This window comes from Semicossyphus pulcher, unplaced genomic scaffold, assembly GCF_022749685.1.
Source record: "Semicossyphus pulcher isolate SPU_LCO1_2020_fin unplaced genomic scaffold, fSemPul1.0.p SCAF_4, whole genome shotgun sequence".
NCBI classification, from domain to species: domain Eukaryota; kingdom Metazoa; phylum Chordata; class Actinopteri; order Labriformes; family Labridae; genus Semicossyphus; species Semicossyphus pulcher.
In genome coordinates, this window is record NW_027211715.1 from 11,967,709 (window position 1) to 11,993,635 (window position 25,927).

At 40.5% G+C, this 25,927-nt stretch overlaps 1 protein-coding gene across 1 annotated transcript in view; it reads right to left on the reverse strand.

Annotated features, from left to right (window-relative positions):
- The window catches only part of ddr2a (discoidin domain receptor tyrosine kinase 2a), a 31,172-nt gene that overhangs the window by 1,818 nt on the left and 3,427 nt on the right, over nt 1-25,927 (reverse strand). The window contains exons 2-16 of the mRNA XM_069679598.1: nt 15,363-15,470; nt 7,833-7,935; nt 7,021-7,252; nt 6,569-6,716; nt 4,840-4,942; nt 4,158-4,341; nt 3,836-4,076; nt 3,566-3,631; nt 2,315-2,457; nt 1,999-2,213; nt 1,671-1,893; nt 1,436-1,563; nt 652-849; nt 308-542; nt 7-156 (exon numbers count right to left, since the gene is read on the reverse strand). Of these exons, the coding sequence (XP_069535699.1) occupies nt 7-156; nt 308-542; nt 652-849; nt 1,436-1,563; nt 1,671-1,893; nt 1,999-2,213; nt 2,315-2,457; nt 3,566-3,631; nt 3,836-4,076; nt 4,158-4,341; nt 4,840-4,942; nt 6,569-6,716; nt 7,021-7,252; nt 7,833-7,935; nt 15,363-15,444 (2,451 nt within the window). The 5' untranslated portion in view covers nt 15,445-15,470. The remainder of the gene's footprint in view (nt 1-6; nt 157-307; nt 543-651; nt 850-1,435; nt 1,564-1,670; nt 1,894-1,998; nt 2,214-2,314; nt 2,458-3,565; nt 3,632-3,835; nt 4,077-4,157; nt 4,342-4,839; nt 4,943-6,568; nt 6,717-7,020; nt 7,253-7,832; nt 7,936-15,362; nt 15,471-25,927) is intronic.

A 25,927-nucleotide genomic window follows, 5' to 3' on the forward strand; every position in this document is an offset into this window, starting at 1 on the left:
ACTGACCTGTCTTTTCTGGTCTCTGAAAAACTCCCCTGTGTTTTCTATCACCTGCTCATCTGTGAGCTGAGAGTAAGGCTGCTCCTTGCAGAAGTTTAGAATCTCCCACAGGGTCACCCCAAAGGCCCACACATCGCTTGCTGTGGTGAACTTACCCTGCACAAGAAAAGAATGATAACTTGCAAATATGTAGGTTTTATTGCAGGATACACTCACAAACAAAAGGGAGGCTCAAGAAGTATGTCTATAAGGTTGTCCATAAGACGTGACATTAGGGGAAAAGTAAAAACTTAAGTTAAGGTCTTACCAGCAGGATGCTCTCCCATGACATCCAGCGTATAGGAAGCACCGCTCTGCCCTGGATGCGGTAATAGTCACCACTGTACAGGTTCCTGCTCATGCCAAAGTCAGCTATCTTTATCGTGAAATTTTTGCCAACCAGGCAATTCCGCGTGGCCAAGTCTCGATGCACAAAGTTTAGAGAGGAGAGGTACTTCATCCCCGATGCTATCTGAGCGGCCATGTAGCACAGATTATTGAAGCTGGGCGACAGAAATGAAACAGTGTCATACATTGGGAATAGAAACAAACCCCCCACAAATGGACATGCATTTAAAGCTATTTATTACTTGTTTGTCCAACACCACTCACCTGACAGTAGGTGCATTGCTGAGCAGAGCGAGCTGCCCCTCAGGCTCGTGGCGGGACAGAAACTGGTTGAGGTCTCCGTTCTCCATGTACTCTGTGATCATACACAGAGGGTCACTGTAGATGCACACAGCGAGTAGGCGGATGATGTTGGGGTCCTTCAAACGTGACATGATCTTTATCTCTTTCAGGAAGTCATTCCTACCAAAACAAAAAGCAGGACTCAATCAGAATTATACAGCCTTAACTTTATTAAATTCAGGATTTTCTGTTTCTGCTTCAGGAAAGACATAACATATTTGGTGCAGATCACTCCTAAGTCATCATCTGAGGTTATGATAAACTGTACATAGAAAATGAATGCATTTTGGTAATTGTCCATCTTTGTTTTTGGAGTGACCAAATTTCCATGAGAGGTCAAAAATGCATCGCCTCATCTTCTGATTGACAGTTTGTCATGCAAAAACTCTTTAATCAAGGTTCAAATGCCCTAAAACATACCCTGCTTCATCGTAAATTTTACTCTAAACGGGATCATCATTTACAAAAAGAGCATCATGCTGTATTGAACAAAACTTGAAACTAGCCATTGAGACCATAAACTCATCAGGAGAATGTTTACTGCTGTAATAAATCAACTGTAAAGTAGGGTCATTTTCAAATCTGCTTCCATACCAAGTACGGGTGCCCCCTGTTGGTCATTAGAAAGAGTGCATGTTTAAGGCACTTAGCATTCACTTTCCTATGAAACAAGGAGCTTTTTACAAAGTCTATATGGAGTCATTACCTTGCATTTTTGTTGGCATCTGAGCGGAGCATCTTCACAGCCACTAAAACTGGCTGATCCTCAGGGATGTCAAATAAAAACTCTTTATTCATGAACTCCTGCATTCCCTCTGCTTCACACAGGTGCACCTGAGGGGAAAGGGAAGTGGAAAAGAGAGAGAGAGGATAAACATCCTATATTAATCCAAGCATCTACAAACTAATACTGTTGTTTGGCCCTTTTTTCTGGCACTCACCTCTCCAAACTGCCCCTCTCCCAGCTTCTCTTTGAATGTGAGCATTTTTCTGGGGAACTCCTCCACTACGACATCCTTCCCTGAGAGCAGGTCCATAGTCAGTGCAGGGATGGCGTATGTGTTGCTTCCAGTCACACCTTGCAGGTTAACAATGTCTGCCTCTGCGTAGTGAGGGACGCCATCTTGGATGACAGTAGCTGTGGTGGATTTAGAAGCTGCTGTGCTGGTAGATGCTGGTAGAAAAAACAAATTACAAGAATCCATAACTAGGAACGCATAAACAATGTTGATTATTAATTTATTTAAGTTAGCAGATGTGTATGTCCACCTACCAGGCTCCTCTGAGCTCTGAGCAAACTCTGGCAGTTTACATATGAGACGTGATGGCTCCTGGTAGTCTGGACCCAGGGGAAAAATGCGTTCATAGGTGGAACTAGATTCCTGCTCACTGATTGTACTCGACTGGTTGTGGTTGTAGGCGAACGTCTCACTCTGTATTGACAAACTGGCAGTTAGTTCATCATCCAGCATCCGGCGAGAGGCCTAGAATAAAGGACGTGGGGGGTGAAGGAACAGATCTGACCACCTCCCGAAACATCACTTGGAATCTCAATGGAAATACATCACAACAGTGATGAGCTCACCTTCTCCAACATCTTCTGCCACACCTGCCTCCACAAGATGATGACAATGATGGCCACCAGGATGAAGATGATGGCCACCAAACAACCAATCAGAATGCGGGTGTTGCTGTCATCTACTTTGTGGGTAGGGTCTTCTTCTAAAGCTGGAACAAAGAAAGACACTGTTACGATGGAGACTGTAATGTCTGCATGCATGTTTATGTGGGGACCATACTGTGTTTGTCAAGAACATCAGGGCAGTTGTTGTATAGAAGTATTTCCTTATCTAACATGTGGACCATATGTGCATGAGTGATTATTTACAGACAGGTAACATTTTTAGGATTTTGGGAAACTTGTTGCAAAGGCAGAACAAGGTGATTTGAGTTGTGGAACTGGGGCTACTGATACATAGCCTCATAGCCTCACATAGCCTACATGGCCTCATTTCATTTCAGTGTGCCACATGAACTATTTCTGCAATAAGTGAAACATCTGCTGTGAAAAACTTAAATTATCAGGACTGTGAGAATTAACATAATCTCATGGTCTTTTTCTTTTGCTCTTTCTCTTTTTTCTTTCTGTTTTGCTGATTTAGAAAATAAAAGTAGCAGGGGGCTGTCACATGACAGACCTGACTGCTGTATCTATGAGCAGAATGGTGGAGTTCCGACTCTCATACAGACTTTATACATACAAGTGAAAAGCCATCTTTTCCACTACACAGACCATAGTTAGACGTCAAGAAGTGGAAAGCGTGAAGAGCTATGAGGTTAATTGAGGTTGACTGAAACTGTGTCATTTCACAGATCAGTCATGGAATCAATCCTGACCTTTTCTCTGAGTTGTTGGTCTCAGGAGTTAAATCAACCAGGCAACACTTCTACTTCCATCAGAGCAAATCCAGAGCATACTCTCTTGAAGGAACATAAATGTATTTAATGTGCAATAAATGCTCTTTAAAATGATCAACTTTACAGTTACTCATACACCTTAACACTTTATCTTCTTTTCTTCCCGTTGCAGTAATTCTTTACTTTTATTAAATGAGGCTTTCACTGTACTCTTCGGACTCTAAAGATCCAAACAGAACTGATTTCTTACTTTTCAGATGACATCCCATCATTGTGCACTTGCTGCATCGATGTACTAACTGGTTGTTGGTTATTGATAACAAAAAATGACATATGGCTTTTTGTCATGCATGTTTTGATGAAAGTATAGTTTTCTATTAAGCATGTCTGTGTGTGTTTGTGCGGTGAGATCACTGACCTGGTTGTAAGTTAGGTGTTAGTCCTGTCTCAGGTGGAGCCAGCGTTGTGTTGTACATGGCTGTATCTGAAAGGCAAGATGGCACAGAGATGATCAGAATCTTGAACAATCTTCTTTTAATTTTAGTTAAGTAATATGACTTTACAGATCCTAAGCTCAAAAGAATACACAGCTTCTACATATTTGCAGAAGTAAGTGTTGTACAACATGACTTTAAATCTATAAGGGATCTTACTGCAGTTACTATACAGACAGTAATTCAGTCTCTACCTGACTGAAAAGTGATCTCGCTGAACAACATCCAGGCATCAGCAAAATAGAACTGACACTTGATGGCACTGGCCATGTGATTGGCAAGGTTGACGGTGACAAAACGGGCGCTGGGATTCTTCTCGTCCACCACAGGGCTGAAGGAAAGGGGCGTGGCCTCCCAGTCTGACTCAGAGCGGAAGTAGCACGCCACCTGACGGAAGGCCTTAACATGCCGTGAGAACATGTTGTTGCAGTGGACCTGGACACAGATAAGGTGATGAGACAAATAAAAGCAGAGCAGTGTGGGGAGAATATCCTTAGGCTTTATCAGGAGCCTTACCTTCATGGTGGTAAAGTTTCGTGTTCTGTCAAACTCGAACATGATTTCAACATAGCCACTGGGGAAGCTCTCATTGTTCCAGCCCACATAGTCATACCCGGGCCACACATTGTAGACGTGGCTGTGTGTAAAATCATCCAGACCACACACTCCGTCAGTCAGCTGGCCCAAGCCCTCGGTCATACTGACAAAGAAAGACAAAGTATGTGAGACAGAGGCAGAAAGCACTTATATTAAAGGATTTGATGGTATGACCTTTGAACACTAGGTGGCAGCATTGTAAAACCAATTCCTCACTCCTTCTGTTGGCTGTGACATTGTACAAAAAGCCATTTTCTTTTCTCCCTGCTCTGTTTCCATGACAGAGAGAAGGAAGCCTGTGTGTGTCATGGAGGACATTATTCACAATGCCATAATCCAAACACTACTGTCAACACACTGATTGGTTAACTCCAGATTTTAAACTTCATACAGGGTTGACTCAGTCATTCCCATGAGCTATTGCCTAACAATAAACCACCATGACCCATTCACCACCGTCTGTCTCTCAGCTTCACCATGGTGCCCAGGCAACAACAATGTGAGGGGGAAAAGTACTGACAAAGAATGAGAACAATGATCAAGCAGTGTAGGAGTGTGTGGAAAAGGAAGGAAACACACACACACACACACACACACATACCTGTGGATGACAGCTCCATCATATACAGAGTCGTTGACATAAACAGCGTGAGCGGGTAAACTCATCTGCTCTCCTGCTGGAGCATTGTATGAAACAAGACCGTCTGTAAAGCAAAGAACATTATGCATCCGTCATCATTCCAAAAATCATGTTGGGCAGAAAAACATTCCTCAAAACCACTGAAGATTGTTGGAAATTGTAGTTGAATATTTTAAGCTTACGAGAGCTACCAAGATGTCGAGTTGAATTACAGAGAAATTTTTATACAAGTATGCAAGACACAAAAGTACAAATGTGATATAAGTACATTTTTCAAGGAGCTTACAAACAAAATATACAGAATGTGCAACATACAGTATGTGAAGATTCAAACTGTATAAAGACATGTTTTATTAAAGGGTCTGGTGACACTTGTGTCATCTAATTTACTTATTGTTGTCTCAAATTACGTTTCCAATCAAGCATGTTTTCTTAACTATTCTCACTAACAGCACCAATGACTGTTAATAAAGATGGACGACGCGTCTCCATCTACTCTCATACAAAATTGAAGCCAAAATACCCCCGAGGCAGGTGCTGCCATCTTGCACTGGTGACGTCATTTGGAGCCCAGTAGAGATCGGTGGGCAGAGCCGCTGTAGCCACTTCCGCTAACCAAAACACACACTTAACTTACCAAAAAAAACAGCAAAAAAACCTATTTAACAGCAGAACAGCTTCTTTAAGTTGGTCTGAAGCAGACATTCACAGATATGGAATCTTCAATGACTGTAGTGATTGTTTTAGTTGCGTTTCCTCCTCTGCTATATAAACTTAAATGAACCCTTTGACATAAATCAGCGTAATAAGAACTAACTCTAATGACAAAAAAAAAATGTATTTAGCATTTATTATGATTTTATAGCTTGCCTCATGTCCCATCTGTTAATATGGAGGAGGCGGGCTTTATGACCTATACTGCAGCCAGGCAGCAGGGGGCGCTCGAAATGTTTTGGCTTCACTATTATGGAGCTGTCATGTCGTCCAGTGTCCTTTGTATACAGTGGGAGTAACAAATAAACACATAAAAGGAAGTCACACTTTTAACTTTTAGGCTCCTGAGGCTATAAAGCACTTAAAGCTTTTACGTTGTTCTTAATTTTATCTCATCCTCCTCAAAGACATTTAAATGTAGCTACTTTTTTTGTTTTTTTACTTCTGAAAAAGTCCTCACTTAATTATTAGGCTATGTTAACGATTTTTCTCACATAATGTATTAAGTCTGCTTTATACAGAAAACATTAGCACACTTACTTTTCACAAATAAACATCACATTAAAATACAGGTTAACCTGATGATGTCAGCATATTATGCCAGCCTTTTAGATAAGCAAATGAGTACTAAAGCATAAGAACCCAGGGGGGTAAGGGGGGTGAGGGGGCACACATGGCATGAATCTTAAGCGTGCCAAATTTAAACTTGTGATATTTACATTGGGAACAAAAGTAATAATACAATATGATCATTTTAGTTTACAACATTTCTTGTGTATGACTTTTGTAACAAAAGGACGCTTATAAAAAGTGTTATGAAAATGTGACAGGGAATCAGCTGATCCTTTCTATCTTTATGGGCTCAAAGGTAAGGGCTGGTTCCTCAGCTTAACTGTGATCTTTGTTCACTTCCTCGCTCATCAGTCCTTACTCATCCTATATTTTTTATGTCCCTCTGACCTCAGCCTCCTCTTACCCAGCCATTCACAGCCGTAGAGCTCCACCCTCATGCAGACGTTCATGGAGTGATCTGTAACGGGCATGAAGCGTACGAAACGGGCGATGATGGGCGGCTCGAGGTCCTTGAGTACGATGTCGTAGGCGTTTCTGTTTCCTTCAATCACCTGCAGGTAAAATAAAAGACACCCTGACCTTCTGAACAAGCTCAGTTATGATTGAATCTGCATGATAACAAAGTCATGGCCTCCTTTTATCATTTATAGATAATAAGAATTAATATATCCTTATGTACTATCTCTGTATGGTCTATAAACAGAGTAATAGGAGATATAAACAATGAGGGGCCATAAAAATGTCCTGAAGGCAGATGATTAGTATCTGTACACACTGTATGTTATCAGAGGTTTGTTATAAAGGTCAAAATAGATCATACCGTCACATCAAAGAAAAAAAAACATGTTGACTTACCTGCTTGCCCTGCCTGTTCCTCCACGAGATCCAGCGGCTTCCATCTCGGCTGTACTTTATTTTGTACATCTGAGCAAACTCATTCCCGATTCCTCCCGCGTGACGGCCCTGCGTGCCCACGAGAGTGATGAAGTGGAGCGAGCGGAGGTCAATCTGGAGAAACTCCTTCAGGCTGTCTGGCTCCACTGTTATCTCTGGACACCACGCGCCATCGCCCTCCTCAAAATCCAACCTATATGAAAGAGAGACAGAAAAGGAGGGAGAGGGAAAATATGAAAAAAAAACAGTGGGTGGATGTTCACATTAGAGTTACAGCAGGAAAGGGAAAAGAGCGAGGGAGAAGGAAAATTAGGACAGGATGGAGAAGAAAAGGTGAGAGAAAAGTAAAAGTGAGTGCGGTGGTGGACTTCACTTCTTGCAGCCTGTTATAAAAACACCAAGGTGACAGGCTGCGTTGTAAATTCATCTTAAAGTGTTAATTTTGGGTAAGGGGCTGGCAGGGCACGAGGGGGAGCTGGGCTAGACTGAAAACACTGCCAGGATGGATGGGGAAGGTGTATTACATCATTATCCTGATACTTACTAAAGGCCACCCAGGTTTCTTCTGCACACACACACACATGCCTCCTTAATCATGCGGCTGTGAGCCGAACTGATACCCCAGTTTGTGGTTTACTGCAAATAAACCGGCACAGGCACCTTGCAGGATAAACCACCCACACACACACATACTCATTATCAGGGTAAACATGCTGTGAAACGTGTGTAGGAGTGTGTGTCTGTGTGAGTGTGTGTGTAAGACAGAGACCTACCTTCCATATCTAGCAGCAGTGGATTCAGACCACTGGCTGGAGGCAGAGATGTCCTCGTCCTGTATCTGCCCTCCTGACATGCCCAGAGGATACCGACACACACCTGAGACACAGCAACATGTTTCATGAGAGGACTAGGAGACATAAATAAGATGTATATAGAAACTGTCACCAGATGATCATCCACTCAGTGACATGTTTAGCCTGTATTTTGCAAAGACAGGGACGAGGGACAGAATGAATAATGAGAAGCACTGCTGTAAATGAGTAGCTTTTTTGTTTACCTGTGCTTTTTTGAGAACCAACTGAAACGGAAGTTTTACTTTAACTGACTGTTTAGTCGGTTTTTGATTACGAAGCTTTGGAAAGATCAGAATTACAGAAAAGGCCTTTGATTATGCTGTGATGACATATTAGAAGATATATAACAGTTTCCTTTTTTTACGGAGCGACCTTGAAATAAAAGATTTGTCATGAAGAAAAGATGGTGCTTTTGTAAGAGCAGTTGTAAGTAGGCTAATGTATGATTATGAAGTCAATTACTCAAGTGCTCGTGAAAAGTTTGAGGTACTTTTTTATTTAACCATTTGAAGCCATTATTTTAGATGTAAATGTTATTTTCTATTCTGTACCCTTCACAACATTTTGTCCACTTTTCTAACTAGGTGTAAACCTTGACAATTTGACACTTTTTATAGGTTAAAACTAATATTGACTTTATAAAATATGATATATAGGCCTACATGATCAGCATAAATATAAAATGAATACAACTGGTACCATCTTGTCTTGGCTTACACCATTAAACTGCAGCTTTCTGTAACTTACACATTAGCCCCGTCGCAATCTCAGCAAGCGAGATGGTCACTAATGGTTTCCATCCATGAAGACTTTTCAGAAAAATTCAGTCTGATGGCTGTTTTCCTGTTGCATCCACTCAGAGAGGAAGCTCAAATTTTAAATGTGTACTACTTTGTTTGAGGTTTGCAAATCTTGTAAACATCTGGAATCTGACAAATGGCTATCTTAGATCTTAGATCAACAACAATGAGACAATGGATGGTAAAATCCGCAGGGCAATATTTCGATCCAAACAACATATTTGATAGCACATTAGCTAAGACAAAAGCAAACTTCAGCAATCAACCACATCCTAGCTACCATTACTGTTGGATAGTATTACATGACACGAAAGGAAAGGTGTAAATTCCTAGCTAACATTACCGTTAGCTAAGAATTTACACCATTCCTTGTTGGATGCTAACGCTAGCTGTTGTGACCTAGTTGTTAGCTAATGATTTTGTAACTATGGCCTGATTTCCCTTTGGATCTTAACATTCTATTGTCTTTTCAGTGGCTATTCAATCAAAAAGTAAAGTAAAATGACAACAATTTGTCAGATTCTCTACATCTATCGGATTTGCAAAGCTAGAGCAGTACAACATTATTACGGCTCTTGAGCTTCCACTCTTAGCATGTCAGAGGAAAATGGCCGCTGTGTCAAAAAGGTGAATTCAATAGTGACTTGAATACTATGAAGTGTTTTCACACAGCTTTTTAAATTTGACAAGAGTTCTGGTTGTTTTGGCAAATGATACCTTCACTATATTTAGCTAATTTACTTAGCAAAGCTATCTGGATTATCATGCTCAGAAACACAGACCTCCCCTCACTTCTCTCAGACCAACCACAGCGCTGGTTGGAGTTGAAAATCCGAAACCAAACTCAAACATCCACCAGACGCCCTCAGACATTTCTGAGTGAAACGCCTTAATTCCCAGCGTCTGTCAGAAAAGCTGAAAAATGTGAAGGATAGTTCTGGATGAAAGGATGGGGTGCTGATGTGAGAGGATGCCACACAAACACAGGCATATTCACACACATGTAGGCAACTACACACTCCTTACACTGACATTGTGGTTGCTTTATTGAAATAATAAGCTAGATCCATTCAGTGTCCCTGCCAGTCCAAATAGTGTTGGTATCGAGCACATGTACAGGAGTTAGTTACTGTGTGTGTGTGTGTGGTAAATCTGTCTGGTTTGAGCCCATCACGCCCCCACTGTGCGGTCAATAGAAGCAATATGCCCTCTGTTTCCTGCATGCCCCTCCACCCCCTCACACTCCTTTTTTCTGTCTCCTCTCTGTCCTCCTCTCTCCTCCTGTGTGGTCTCTCCCTCTCTCTTTTCTTCTGTCCCCTTCAGTGGCATGAGGTGTTAAACGTTAGCAGCGTGATTTAGACAATCTTCATCTCATTAAGACTCAGCAGGCTAGCGGCTAACTGAGCGTGACACACAGCTGACACGGTATCTATTAACCTTTACAAGACTTTAAATAAATGAATTTCTTTCTGGGTGTTTCCAGGAGCTGAAATGAAAGGGCACTTTTTCATTGCCTGTTATCTACAGTGTTTGGTTGGTCTTGTGTTTTGGACTAACATTGATAACTCCCCCTACAGGATATGACCGTTAGCTAGCCTCACTCATGCATGAAAGGGCCTTTGGAAAACTTTTCTGATTTCTGTATATGTGATAGCCTCTGGTCGCTGCTTTAGCTGGAGGCGGAAGCTAAAGGGAGACTGACCCTGTTGGCCTGGCCCCTTGTCTCACAGAAAAACCTTTGAGAAGATGCCAGCAACAGCAGCGCTCGAGGTTCAAGGCCCTTTCTGTCCCTCTCTTGCTCGTTCTTTCCTTCTTTTTCTCTCCATGTGATCCTCTCTTCCTCTTTTCTTGATCTCCTTCAAATATTTGCTTAAAAGTCAACATGTGGAAACCCCTAAAGGTTTGGGACTGGGACTGATGACCTGATACACCGCTCACGTGTCTGTACACACAAAACCAGGCATAGAGGCAACCACGCACACGCATGCAGGCTTCGTCTTGGCAGCGACACAGTGACGGCTTAAAGAAGGCACAAACAAAAACTCTTCCAGATGTCTAAATACGCCTCCTCTGTCCTCCTTTCAACTTGTCCTCTCCAACCTTTGTTCCTTTTTGCCCTCTTCACTTCGGCCTTCATCATTCATCCCCAACTGTTTACAACCCACCCTTCCCCTCCTCTCCTCTCCTATTTCTCTCCTTGCACCAGATCGCCTTGGCTTTAAGCAGACCACATCAACAAAAATCATCTTCCTCTTCTCATATTCTCAGCATATTAGCGGTGTCCTTGGCTATGTAATTGTGAAACCATTTTAATGATAGTTGCGGTGTTCATGCTGCATGTATGATAGCTGTAGTAAAACACAAATTTTCAGAACAGCAGAGTTCTTTCAAATCAAATCAGGCAAGGATAAGATTTAAAAGAAAATAAATGTAAGAAAATAAAGTGGAAAAAGCTGGAATGATAATAATGACACTAAGATGTTTTTGTTGCAGGTTACAGAGTTTGGCAAGGTTGTCTATCCTTTACAGTTGAGAGCCAAAAGAGTGGCTTTACACTCAGACATAAATAGTGCAAACAGCTCCATAAAGAAATATTATCTCACCGCAGCATCTTTTCTCCTACAGTCTCCAGACAGGGATGACACATTGTCAAAAAAGCACTCTTAGTGGAAATGCTGGGGTGATGAAGTGCATGTTGTGTGTGTGTGTGTGCGTGTGTGTGTGTGTGTGTGTGTGTGTGTGTGTGTGTGTGTGCGGTGTGTGTGTGTGTGGTATGAGGTGGCGACATAAATTGTGTAATTGTCCAAAAATTACACAAAAATGCAGAGATACACACATAGTCATCAACACCATCTGAGGAAAACCCATCCATTGCCTGGGACCTAATTGATGAAAATAGGAGTCATTATCAGAGACTTTAACCACATCCTCCACAGAGTCAGAGAGACGGGCTTCAATATGGCGTGCCGGATGTGTGACCGCTCCTCTAAATGTTGGTTTTTGCTGTGTTTATTTATCTACCCAACCCACTCAGAGGTGACCCCTCGGGTAAGCTATGGGGGAAGGCGAGTGTGTTCATTTGGACACACACACACACACACACACGCACACACACACACCACTCATCAGGCTCAACATTTGGCCACAGTATCTAAAAATATCACCCAAGAAAAAGGTGGAAAAATACCAGCCTTGTGTGGTGGAGGAAGAGAGAGAGACATGAAGGAGTAACGGACCTTACCCTCTCTCTCTCACCTCTTGATTTTTACCGCACACTGGCTACTGAAAGGCAGGTTTGTTCTGTCGTGTTTGCTGCCCAACCGCTGGCTCTAAATACAGCCAACCACACACACACATACACATACGGTACATTCTGTGTAGTCACGCAATATGATGTTCACATCTGTAGTAATACCTGTCCATCAAAGGCCGTTTTAGATTTGCTGCCTATAAATACTCTGTCTGCTTTTTTACACCTTAAAGTGAGTTTGAAATCCTCATGAGTCAGTTGATTTAAAGCTGTAAAACTGTGTATCAAATGACTATGTGTTATTTAAAAGGCAATGAAAAAGTTTGATGAAACCTTTAAATGCTACCTGGCCACCACCAAGTGCCTGGATAAAAACAGCAGCTGGGCTAGTTTTAGCATTTAGCAGCTTATAAGCATGACCTTTTTGACAAGTAGTGGGGGAGACCAAAAAGGAGCTTAAATATGAATATTAAAGTTACATTTATGGGGTGACCATGAACACAATTCCAAATAAATGCTAATTTATGGCATCTGGTTGATGTATAAATAGGCATCTGTTAGCTAATATGTTTGCCACATAGACGAGGGCCCCCAGCTGACTGGCTGCAGTATACGTCATAAAGCCCGCCTCCTCCATGTTAACAGATGGGACATGAGTCAAACTATAAAATCAAAATACACGCCAAATTCATTTTTCTCAAGCATGATTTCTGTCATTATAGTTAGTTCTTATCATGCTTGATTTGATGTCCAAGTGTTCATTCAAGTTTAAATTATCATCCAAAAGACAGTTACATACAGTCAGTTTCTTTTAACAGTGAAATTATATCATATAACATATGTCTTAATGTGAGGCACTGTGTGTTTTACTTTTGGGATAAAGCCATTTGTTGGTCCGTGACATGTTATAACATTAGTATAGTAAATTTAACGCCAGCTAACTGATTCAGTGATCAATCTAAGCAGCTATCTGAGCATTTTAACTTTTCATTTGTGAGAGGATCATTATTTTATTCTCATAAAAGTTCCTTGGTCTTCTTTAAAAGTTGTTCAAGTAATATGTGATTGTAATCATTCAGAGAAAAAGATGCATTTATTCACTCGCTCGTAACTCATTCATGATTTACTATAAACATCCGCGAGCAGAAGCCCACACAATAACAGGACCTCTTAATATTTGGCTGCTCTGCCAGGCCTTTGCTCATTTCCACACCTCCTCCTTCTTTCACAGTGAAATAAAGTTCGCCCACTCACGAGTAAAATGGGAAAGACAGGGATGGTATAACTCCATTGCTTGGGAATTTTAAACAGGGGAAAGTTGGCATCACTCGACATCTCGGCTCTACTAAATTCAGCTATGAATATTTCCAGACTGTGGAAAAATGAGCCTCTTCTCAATGCAGCAGAACGAAGGCATTAGACAGAATTATAGGTGGATGTATCCTGCTTCCATATATTAGAGCAGGTTGAGATTGGGGCTCTTATTGACACTGGAGAGGATTGGTTTTAAAAATGGCTGGTGGCTTTTGAGTGAAGAAATCCGTCAGATTAGAGATACAAAGGTTTGTCTTAAATACTGAACGTATTGAACTTTGACCAGATGCACAAAGAGTCCTTTCCATGACTTATGAGTGGTCCAATACTGGTAAATGCACACCATACACACACCCACACACACACAAGGGCTGGGGAGAAAGACAGAGCCTATTTGAATGGACTTTCCTGCTGTCAGAATGTCTGGTATGCATTAGCCACAGACTCCAGTGGGATAGCTGGATCCACAGCATGTGTGTGCATGCGGGTATATGAACACACACTCATGCACACACGCTCACAAAAACACAGTAAGAAGAAAGACAAGCAGAGAATGTCCCTCCCACAATAATCCGACACTGAAACTCTTATTTAAATGTTGAGAAGATCAAATGTCCACAATCAAAATGCTCATCGTCATATGTTACATTCACATCTGGTTAAATAGGTCAGAAATGTAGCCACTGATATATATTTTTATATATGTAAGGAGACATACAAATGAAACAAACCACATGGTCACTTTAAAATTCCATCTATATTCGCTCTCTATGATCTCTATCTCATTCACCCTCTTTATTTTGTTCCTTGCTGTTTTAAAACTCCTTATAAAACTCTCTGCTCTCTCTTTTCCTCAGTTAGCTTTGGCACAAAACACAAACAAATGACAGGGAAAGCCAAGTTTTGAGTGTGTGTTGAAATGTGCATGACGTGTCTGTGTGTGTATTTCTGCATGTGTCTGTGTGTGTATTTCTGCATGTCTGAGCAGCTTACTTTGTAAAAAATATTTCACAACTCACTGGACAGGTAAAAGCTCTCCACCAAATAGTCATAGTGAGGTCAAAACATAATGTTTTGCGTACTTGGTGTAGTCATGTTTGTGGTTTTCTTTCAGCTCTGTTCACTGCATTTAGAGGCATCAGAAAACCCCCAGGCCAGTCATTGTGACATCATGTTTGCTTTTATGATTTTATCATGTACACCTGTACCAATGCAGACTGTAAACCATGTGCATCAACTCTAAAGCACTTCTGCAACTCCTGTCCTTTTAAAACGTGCCATAAAAATAAAGTGACTTGACTTTATTTTCACACATTCTCAGAATAAAAATAGATGAACAGTTGTATAACAGAGTAAAGCATATTATCATAAGTTTTATTTTGAAAGTGGAAGTGGGTAGGAGTAAGCGGGGGGATGTGGAAGTGATGGGGCATTTTTTTCCGCTGTTTCGTTCTTTTTAAACTCTGCCTGGCAGAGTGAGGTCAGTGTGACCTGTAAACTCTCAGTGTAACCTTTTGGAAAAAACTATCATTATCACTTTCTTCATCTGAGCACACGTCCATTATCCTTTCAGCAACAAAGAAAACTCAGCCTGATGACAGAAGCTTTGAAAAGGAGGTCATAAACAGAAGCCAGATTTGGGTTTTTACTGGCAAATATCGACTGTTTCTCTACAATTTCAACAATAACCAAAAACCTCTCTTTGGTTCCTGTTTGACTCTGTCTCTGCCCACCAACTGTTGCTACTCTTTTCCCTTGTTAAAAATTATTGGTCCACTTTCATTGACATCACAAAAACCACCCGTACAGTGGAGAGAGAGCCGGGGAAAGGCGTGCATGCTGGGATCAAAGAGTCCAAACCAGAGAGAGGGGACCACATAGTTCCCACAAAGCAGCACTGAGCCAGAATCTGAATGAGTCGCAGTCTGGACTTGAACCTAAAAACACTACCCAAAACTCACAAAAGTCATTTTATAGCATCCACAAACTACTGAATATGATCTCACCCGCAGTCGCAGTCTGATACACCTTAATAATAACACAGAAAAATGGGAGATGTAGTTTTCCCCCTCATGCAGCACAGACCTGGGTTGACCTGTGATGTGACGGCTCCAAACAGGTGCAGGAAGGTGAGCAGGAGGAAGTGAACATCCCACAGGCGCTGCATCCCAAACACAAAGACAGGCTTCCAATCTGAAAAACAAGACAGACACAGCAGGTTACACCAGTGTGCAATACACAGTTTAATATATAATTTAACCACAAGGCTGAAAATAGCATGATATTTAGTTTTTACTCCTCTGTATTCATGGGAACCAAACATTTGTTTGGATATACAAGAGGAAAAAGGAAGTTTAATTGGAAGCATGTTTTTATTTCACACAATAAAAACACAATAATTGCCACCAAACTGGAATTTCCATTTATTTACTGCTTTATCACTCTGTGAGAAAAGGCCTGTTAAACTGCACTGATATTTCAATATCAACCATACAACACAGAACAGTCTCAGTTCATAAGCTATAAAATGAAGCATTTTCTTGAAAATGTTACATAACGCCGGCTAATTGTAGGAACAAATGATGAATGAATAAGTGAAGGGACAAATGAAGGAGGAAGAGGAGAGAGAGACGGTGAGGCACTGAGTCACAGACATGACTTCAGCTGGACTGACACAGCGCCAACAAGCCGCCTCCAGCCGACCACTCAGTCTAACAGCAGAACGCAGCAAACAACTAGTTCCTACATTTCATTCATCATGTGTCTCCACAAATGAAGACAAAGGAAACACATCCACCCTTGTTTACCTCCCATTCAACTTTGCTAATTCAATGTTTACAGCAGGTTGAGGATGTGTTCAGTTACATGCCTGAAAAAGCCACATGTGATAAAGTTTCCACTTATTTAGTTTCAATTAAACGGCTTATTTTAGGTCTTATCATGACAGAGTTGACTGAGTGGAGTATCCAGTTTGGGCCTTTTTACTGCAGCTCAAAGTCTCTGTTATATAACCGGGGTTAGTTTTATTGTTCACACCATGTAAAGTTCGTCTCATGTCATAAAAATGGGCAGCAAATGAGAAATGAGACCGGCTAATGTTAGGAGAGAGAACATTCTTGAAAGCAAGCTGTAAGATGTTTCTAAAGTTCATGATTCTATGTCCTCCTTGTGGTTCAGGCGACAGGCTTTCTGCTACAACTCTAATGTAAATACCAAAAAACATCACCAAAGCAGGGTTGTCTAAACCCAATTACTCATGACACAAAACAAAGCTACCAGAGCACTGTGGGAATTTTCACAGACTCACATCAGTGTGTGTGTGGATGAGACATTACCCGGTGTTCATCGATGGCCAAAAACAACATTTTCCTGACGTTTCCCCATTAAAATAACAGAAGGATCAGCAGTAGGCCGCTCAGGGCTGCTGTGCTCCGGTCTGGTCAATAGGACAACAGTGGACATCAGATTTGAGCTTTCATTCACATGTAGATCCATGTGCTGCCACTGACTAAGGTATTGTTTTGTAACAGCCCTAAAATATCGTAGCCAAGTTTGTCTCTATTTGCTTGTATTCATCAGGGGATCTGCACCAGCAGTCTGCTAACACTCCAGTTCACCTCTGAACAAATTAACCTCTGGCATATATAAAGTGCAGGTTCATACACGCTGCACTCTGTCTATGGGAAACAAATACAGACCTATTGTTCTTGAGCTCATGCCCAAACTTTCTTAGATTTCTGCACTGCCTACAATGATTAGACATTTGGAAATATATAGTTAAGTTTATTTTTTTCTCCAAATCTTTAGTAATCTGGTCCATCAGCTGAATTCTGTGACATTAATGACACTCTGACTTGCCTCTTTCATTGTGCCTTCACACATAGTCTTATTGCTTTTCTTACTTCCATTTCCTGCAGCGTCGGGTTTCTGCCACTTCCCTCTGAGACCCCTTCACTGAGCTTAACTCCTCTCGGCTTTTCATAGCTAATGAAACAAAAACACCTGATGTCTTGTGTGCATTTGGAAGTCAGAAATGTGTTTACCATGTGCAGGGGGGACATTTATGTAAAGGCTGCCTGTGCAGCATAGAGGAGGAGAACTGACCTTTGGTTGAATACTCTCAATGGACTGTACTGGTGTGTTTTCACCAGTTTACTGCCAATCACTGACATTTTAAGGTAGTGTTCAAAAATGTCTAAACACGCTACAACTTGGGATGAAGGACAGGCTCTCAGTCTTCAACCTTTTTGTAAAAAATAAAAAATAAAAATTATTTATAATAAAATGTAGCATTAATACACATGCAGGGTTCCCAGAGGATGAATCCTCTTATGATCATGCTCTCCTGGCTGCTCTTCAACAGATCATATTTCCACTTCTCCAATGCTTTGAAAACAATAATATTACATGCTATCATACTTTAGCCATCATACATGTTTAATGATAAATGATAAAAGAAGAGTTCAGCTTGAAGTATAGCTGAGCTTTACAAATGAAAAATTTAAACCGTTCAAACCACAGAGTTTGACGGAAAACAGCCGAGTCTGATAAGAAGAACTTGTTTAATTGAAATAAACGGAGCAACGCCTGCGAGCTAGTTCAGGCAGGCAACTTGAGCTGCACTGACTTCACACTTGACATGCGTCCTTCTCCACAATCACCTGACAAAGACTTCCTCCCAATCTGGCGGCCTATTTAAGCTGTAAGATTTCTGGACTCTCCCTCTGCTCTGTCATTGCCACCACTGCCCTGCAAACGTGAGTTGTCTGACTGAATCACATTCAAAATCTACTTTTTTAAAGGTTTGTTACTCCATTTTTTTCTGTTAGAGAATTTTTTTTGCATCTGTTGTTTAACATTGCAAGAGTAAAGATGGGTTGGAGATTAACCCGAAACAAACAAATGTTCAGAAAATTAAAACAAAAATTGATAATGTGCAAAAGTGATGTATATAACAGTCAAGTATGACACCAGCACACAAACAAATCCATCCAGTAGACTAAAAGCATTAGCTGTAGTAATGCACAGAACTACAAGACTGTGATGGATTAGCTTTCTCAAGTAAGTGTGGGGTCTCTCGTTATGATTATAATACAGCATTGATATGTGCTGGGACTGTGACTGCCTGGTTAGTAAAATCTTTCAAACCATTTCTAAGCCTTTAAAAGGTTTTGGTAGGTGGCTAAAGTGGCTTTAATGTAAACTGTGAGTAATGGGCTCAATTGGTGTGAAATTAGAAAGTCTTTGAAAAAAACCTTTTAAAGCTTCTCCTGAGTGTTATTTTAAGAGTTGTAAGTTTCACGATGGAAATTTTCTAGCTGGAAACAGTTCAATGATTATTAAAATGGGTTGTATCAGTTGTTTTGCCTCCTCTGGATCCAGATGTGTTCTGAATATCTGTATGAAGCTAACAGCTGTTATTCCCTCACTGGTCTCTGTTACAGTAACATCAGTCAGCAGCGCTGGAGACACAGGCAAAGGTTCACTGTTCTGGAAACTTCTCTCCTTTCTCTTTTTACAAGAAAACAGCAGGAAAAACTTATTCATGTCCTATCACGGGTTCAAAAAGTGTCCAATCCAGGATTTTTTCCTTTTCACTTTCAGAGACACTTTTAAGGGAAAAACAGTTATGAGCGTATGAAAGCACTGACAAATCATCTGCAGTGTTTAATTTCATCTTACTACATTTCAGAAGAGCCCTTAGCCTTTAATTTATGATGCTTCTCCTGTCATTAAACTTGAGTTTTTCCAACCAAAGTTCATAAGTTGTCTCATAATTAACTATACTTCATTCCATTTAATACAAGTAAGTGCAATATGTATGAAAAGTGAATATTTCTCAGTAAAATTAATTTGAACGGCAAAACTGATCTGATTTTTCTGAGAAACAGGAGCAGTACTGGTAAAAGAGAGGTGGGGGGATTGGAGGCAGCACCGCAGCCAGCTGCACAAACCCTTCAGTGCAGAATTTATTCTCACAGCTCCTGAGAGATGGAGCAGGAAAAAGACGGGAGATTTAGGACACATAGCCTCCCCCACCTGCATGTATAGAGGATAAACTGTACGTTTGACCTTTGGGTCTTTGTTATTTAGCATACAGGAGCGTATACTAATATACTATTGGTATATGATGCTTTAAAAAGTTTTGAAACGCTGTAATTGAGCTGAAATTATGGGAAACATCTCCTTCTTTACAGAATGCCTTATATTTTATAGCTATTTAAAGTATTAATTCGACCAGCAGACACCAGAGTTTGGTTTGATTTCACTGGTTTGAGGTCAAATGTGACCTTTTCCGTTATCACAACCCCCACTCAAACTTGGTCCATCTCCTTTTTGAGGAGTGTTGAAATCCCACTCTGCTAACCAATGATCCAATACAAGCAGAACAATGTAAACAGGGAAAAGAAGAGTCCCTGGAAGAAAAAAGGAGGGGGGTCAGGGCATGGTATATATGGCCTCAGAACAGGACAGAGGCGAACGATACCTGTCCCACTAGTCATGCAGGATTATATGTAGTTTGAGGTCCATGACTTACAAGTATCTTGTAGCCATACTAATGTTGTATTCCCTGCATGTGGATATTATAGTGAAAGAATACACATGAATACGTTCACTGTAAAAGTATTCCCAATTAACACTCATTACAATTTGCAAAACAAAAAAAAGCAGAATCCTGTCGTGTCTAATGTGGGTTACGTGGAACCAAAAAATGTGTTTGAGGGTCTTATTCATAAAACAAAGCTAATGCAATTGTTAAAAGTTCTATTTATATTAAAAAATACAAACGTATATTTATATATTATGTTTTGGACACACTAGCAGATGCACTGGTCAATGGCCTTTGTTTTAGTTGTTTATGATCGTCCATTATTCCCGCTGTAAGTCACCATGTTGACATTGTCTGCATACTAGCATGCAGATTTGGAATTGAGATCGGACTACCTCAGTAGTCTACAGCCTCTCAGAGCAGCTAGCATTTCTGTAGCTTGTTTGCAAAGTTTACATTCAGCCTGACATGAATGAATCCAAACTGTCTGATCTCCTGTCTCTCACTCATGGCGGTTAAACTTCATGAAGGTCTGACCCGAACACAGTCATTTTATCCAAATATTATCCAAACGTCAGCTCCACTGAAATCTTTCCAAGAAGGAATGAAAATAAACGTGAACTGAAAGTGTATAAGCAATCAAAACAAGACTCTTTAAAGAAGAGAAGCATGTTTGACACATTTCAAAGGTTCAAGGGAACATTCTTTAGGTGTGTTACAGGTTGTTCTGTGAGAGCAGATCCAAACTTATGCAGAACAAAACAAGAAGAGGAGAAACACAGAGAATGAGAAAAAGAGAAGAAACCAGTTACTTACTGACAGAGACGTAACCTCTACTGTACTGTACCTCCAAGCAAATTTACCATTGCCACATTATAATAAGCATCCAAAGACCCTGATAAATACATCATTTTTAATTTATTTTATTATGTTGTTATATTATATATTATAATATATTATGTAAATAATGGAATAGCTTCCTCCTTGTTCCTTTTCGCACCTTTGCGATTGTGTGTCCCGCCCTTATTGTTTTCACCTGTGTTTGATTACTCTGACCTGTCCCTGGTTAACCCCAGTGTATCTTTGGCTTTGTTTGAAATCACATACTATACTAGCAGTACATACTGATTTGGCCAAAATGTAGTATGCCATATGCAAACAAAAGTTAAATTTACAGTATGCCAAACATACCCAGATGTCTAACTGATTCAGATAATATCTCCAGTGTGCATCGAACCAGTCTACCTCCCATACTGTATCCCACAATGCAAAGCGCTGGAATGTCACAACGGCAGTTAAAATTGCGGAGAGGAGCAGAATTTGAGCAGAAGGGGGCGCTATAAGTAAAGAAGCACGGTTTGCTTTTGGTAGGCTATTGTTTACTTCCGCTTTCCGAAACCGGAAGCTGGCACCTGGCATAGCATACTGCAAAATAGATTTGAACAGCTCCATAATACATACTACCGCCAAACGCAGTAGTATGTAGTATGTAGTATGTAGTATGAAATATGTAATTTCAAACACAGCCTTTGTCTTTGCCAGTTCCTGGCCAGTTTGCTGTGGCTGTACCAGGGTTTTACCATGTTTTCTGGACCTTAACAAACTGGAAATGATGGCTGAACAAACCAATATGAATGAAATACATACTAAAGAAGGATATTGCATGACAAAATTGAGATGTATGTAGTGTACAATTTAAAAATACATGTAGGGTAAATAAGAGGCTAAATAAGCTGCTGAAATCTATTTGAGCCATTTTACAATACTTATTTAATCAACAGTAAGGCCTACTTTTTTATGTCTAAAAATCTTGCCATGACAGCCGTTTACAGCACTTTGTCCCAGAGGATCACTTATAAAAACAAAACCATATGTGGTAAATGTTATTGAGCGTGGAGGCAGATTACTGTACCTACTGGACCAGCGGGAGTTATGGCACGCCATTTTACATTAGACAGTATATCAAACATGTCAGTTACCTACTCAGTCTAATGTATGTGTCCTGATATTTTCATAGATATGTCAGTTACAGTGTTCAGTCACAGCACTGTTTAGACTGGACAGACTTTGACTGGACCTTTGTTTGAATTCAGACGAGTTGTTATAAACACACAATGTTGAAATGCAGCAAGCTGAGTTTATTGTTGTAACTATTGACTTGAATTTCTACTTCTGGGAGGAAAACATCAGTGCCCCATAAATATCAGCTCCCTCCTGGCCAGTTCAGGATGTAGTGAAGGACAGATACTCCCCTCAGGAACCCACAGACTCCACAGAGCTCAACCAAGAAACACACAGATACCGTACTCACATTTATTAATTAGAGAAACAAATAAAAGTCGGTGGACGTTCACTAATGAATTTACGAAAGGTCATACAAAAATTCTTGCAACTTAAAGGATATCTAAACTTCATACACAGACACCTCATATAGTTTCTCATCTTGTCACCCTGAAACATGACACCCTCTCATGCATTCAGTCGGAGCACACTGCTATGTCCTCCAGCAGAACCCTCACATTGCAAACAGGATGGTGGTTGTATTTTATTTTCCCAGGCCTTCTTGTTTGTATAAATAACCAGATTTTCAGCTGGGAGGGTCAAGGCCAGCACACAGAGTAACATTGGTGTACCACCAGGTCCTGCACCCTGGGAAAGCCTGTAAAGTCAACACACAGGTTAACCTGGCCCTGTTTCCTGCCGCGGTGTCTGTCATACACACACACACAAACACGCACGGCAATATCTACACTCAGGGCTTTAAATGAGACTCTGCAGAAGAAGAAGCAACCAGAGGGGCTTAAGAACAAATGAACGCCTCGGCATGCAAACATAGGAAAACTGTGTTGGCTCTGGTGAGGTTCCAGAGAGAGGTAAAGTCGTTCACACGATCACCAACTTTTTGGGGCTTCTGGTGCAGCTAGCCAGCTGATACGTGACTGGTCAATACTAGTCTGACTGCAAACGGAAACCAGAACACTCAGATCCTGCGACTACAGCATCTGCATTTTTATATAGAATCCGTGTATAGAAATGACAAAGTTCTTTTGAGATTTCAGCACCTTATGATACATTTATAAAACCAAAATTTATATTATAAAACCAAGGATTTTCTTGCTTTTTATCTAACTACAACTTGTACTTGATGAATGTAAATAATAACCACTGAATTGTATTTTTCAGTGATTCTCCAGTCCACCTTCACAGCTGTGACAGCGTGAAAGCCAGTGTGCAGTTTTGTAATCTGACAAGACGAAGAGTCTACAGTGGTAATAATAACAGTGCTAACATGTAGATTTTTACCTTGTTTATTGTCTTAGTTTAGTGTGTTAGCATGCTAATGATTGTTAACTAGCACAGCTGTGGCACAGCTGATGCTAACGGGATGAGATTTTGAGCTGATGGTGCAAAATTAAAAAGTTTAAAAGTTTCAACAATGATGGAAACATGACTGTGTGCACAAAATTAAATTGTATGGCAATCCAGTCATTAGATATCAAGACATTTTAGTTTGGCCATGGTAGAAAGACTAACCAGCTTTGTCATCCAAACTGCCACACTGCTAGCATGGCTTAAAACACCAAACTCTAAATGAAATAAAGGTTTGAATAAATCTACTGGCTAAATATTCACAATATGTAACATTACAATCATATTATTTGAAGTGTTGGATGCTGTAAGGGTGTAAAGGTCGCATGATTGTTTTCATTTCTTCACAGGAACCACGGATGAAAGTTAGCGCTAAGCTATATCTGTTACCATACAACCACAACATCCCTGTTTCAGTTCTGGGTGGGGACCATGGTTGCATATTATATTTATCTTATCCCTATTGTTTCTTACCCGCCTCTGTTCTGAACAGCTGTTCAATGAGGCAAAAAAAGCTTCCGAATTACAAAATAAAATTTGTTATCAGTGTTAAGTAGGTAATGATGGCAAACATAGTAGGTAGGCTGCCAAAGATAAAGTAGGTCTTAGCAGGAAGTCAGTATGAACAATGAATATTACTACCTAGGCCAACTTCTTCAACCAAGATATCATGTGTAGGCCTTATAGCTACAGCTGCATATACAGTAGGTTACATATAAGGGAACATGTGTGTTTATGTGCTCTTATGGTACTCGGCCTGATTGCTATACAGTGTGCCCATTTGCTATACACCACAACCATCCACATGTGCTTTCTATTATGTCGTCCTGTTCCTCCCTGAAGGCTGTAACATAGCATCACAGATATTTTATTTTTATGGGAATGCATGAAATCTGAATCTCAGTTCTCAATCTGACCCAGGTGTAACCATGAAAACACACAGAAGTAAAATCTGAGAAAGACGCACACATGTGCACACACACACACACACACACACACACACACACATCTAATTAAATGTTCTTGACTGAAAAGAAAGCTGCACTGAAAACAATTTTCTATTCAAGTATACAACTTAATTTTAGAATATATTATATTACACATGCACGTATAATGATATACAGGGAAGATGTATGAGTGTTGCTCTATGAGTGGATGAAAACAAGACTCTGTCTAGTAAGCAATAGTTTTACAGTAACCTGAAACCAAAGCTGAAAAGAGCTGTTGTGTATTGCTTCACGTGTTTGGCTCCTTTGCTTTAAACCCATCTGGAGAGTCTCATCTGTGCCCTCTTCAGTGCCACGTCAGAGCTTAAACTCTGCAGGTGCTGACATGGGGGCTTAAAGGTGGATCCTCAAGTATTCACTCATTGTAATGACTCTCTACTCCACACCTGTTAAAGCTTCTCGCTGAAGGTGCCATGATGGACCTGTTGCCAATGTGCAGGTGTTTGTAAAGGCTACCATCACATTTAGAGGCCACAAGGGAAAGAGTACGACACTGCAGAAGAGGCTGTAGGCCGACTCATAACTGTTGATTGTGAAAATTTTGCAATGACAAAGACTGTGTTTGTTATGTAAGGAGAGTGGCCTTAAATCTTTGACTGGAAATCCATTCTGATTGAATCTCCAGGCCCTGAACTTTAGAGCCACACTGTCAGATTGGAAAAACAGCATCCCACGCCAAGCAGCTCTTTTTTTCCATTTCCCCTGTCAGGGCAGAGGTCCATCCCCTGCACGCTGCTTCGCTCAGAGCTTTTGTGCATTCAAGATCTCAAGTGCTCTCTTAAACGTCAACAGAAAAATTCAACCTGTTTTCTTTTACCCCATATAATGACCTTAACAACTTATACATCTTATAATCCATCAAATATACTCTAAGTGAATAAAATAGATATTGTTGCTGATAATATAATATTCTATTCTGTTCTGCTGGGGGGGGGGGGTTATATATGAACAAGTTTTCATGCCAACTTTCACAGAATTTACTCTCCTTTGTTGCATTAAATTTCCTTACAAATCCTTCAGATCCGATAGTTTTGGAGTATAATCAGCTACATGTGTGTTGTGCAGTATCTTATTGTTGTAGCTGCTGAGGCTGAAGGTAGTTCAAACCACGATGTTTTGTCTATAATATATGTCTGAGGGGTTGACAGGGGAAAATGAGGAAGGAAAGAAAAACAAAGTTCTGCATCCATTTTCGTGTTGATTTGGGACATTTCTGTTATTTTAACTTTTCCTGAATAATTGATAATTCGAACGTGATCATTTGTTGATTGAATTTGTTATTGAAATTAAACCATATGTAAATTTAAGAGGGAAAATGTGTCTCATCTGGGAGATGAAAATTGCCCCAAGCCAGACTTTTCCTTTTTTAGGAATCACAACCTATAGAGGTTGAAAACTGCTGGTTTAATCTTTCAACAAGGAATTGTATTTTTTTATCAGCTTATTGTGATTTTAATGCAAAACCTGAAAAGTAACAAGTAACCGACTGTCAGGTAAATGTGGAGTAGTGGAGTACAAATAGTTGCAACAACAGAGCATTACATACAGCATACAGAGATAGTAGCATTTCTATAAAAAGTCCATACAGCCCGATACGTCAGCAGTGACAACTCTTTCATTGGCCAGGCTGTCATTTGGACAAAGAGGCAGCCTGCAGCGCATCCTGAGGTTCTTTTCATGTGGAAATCTGACCTCAGATCTTCTCTACAGCCTGTAATTACAGA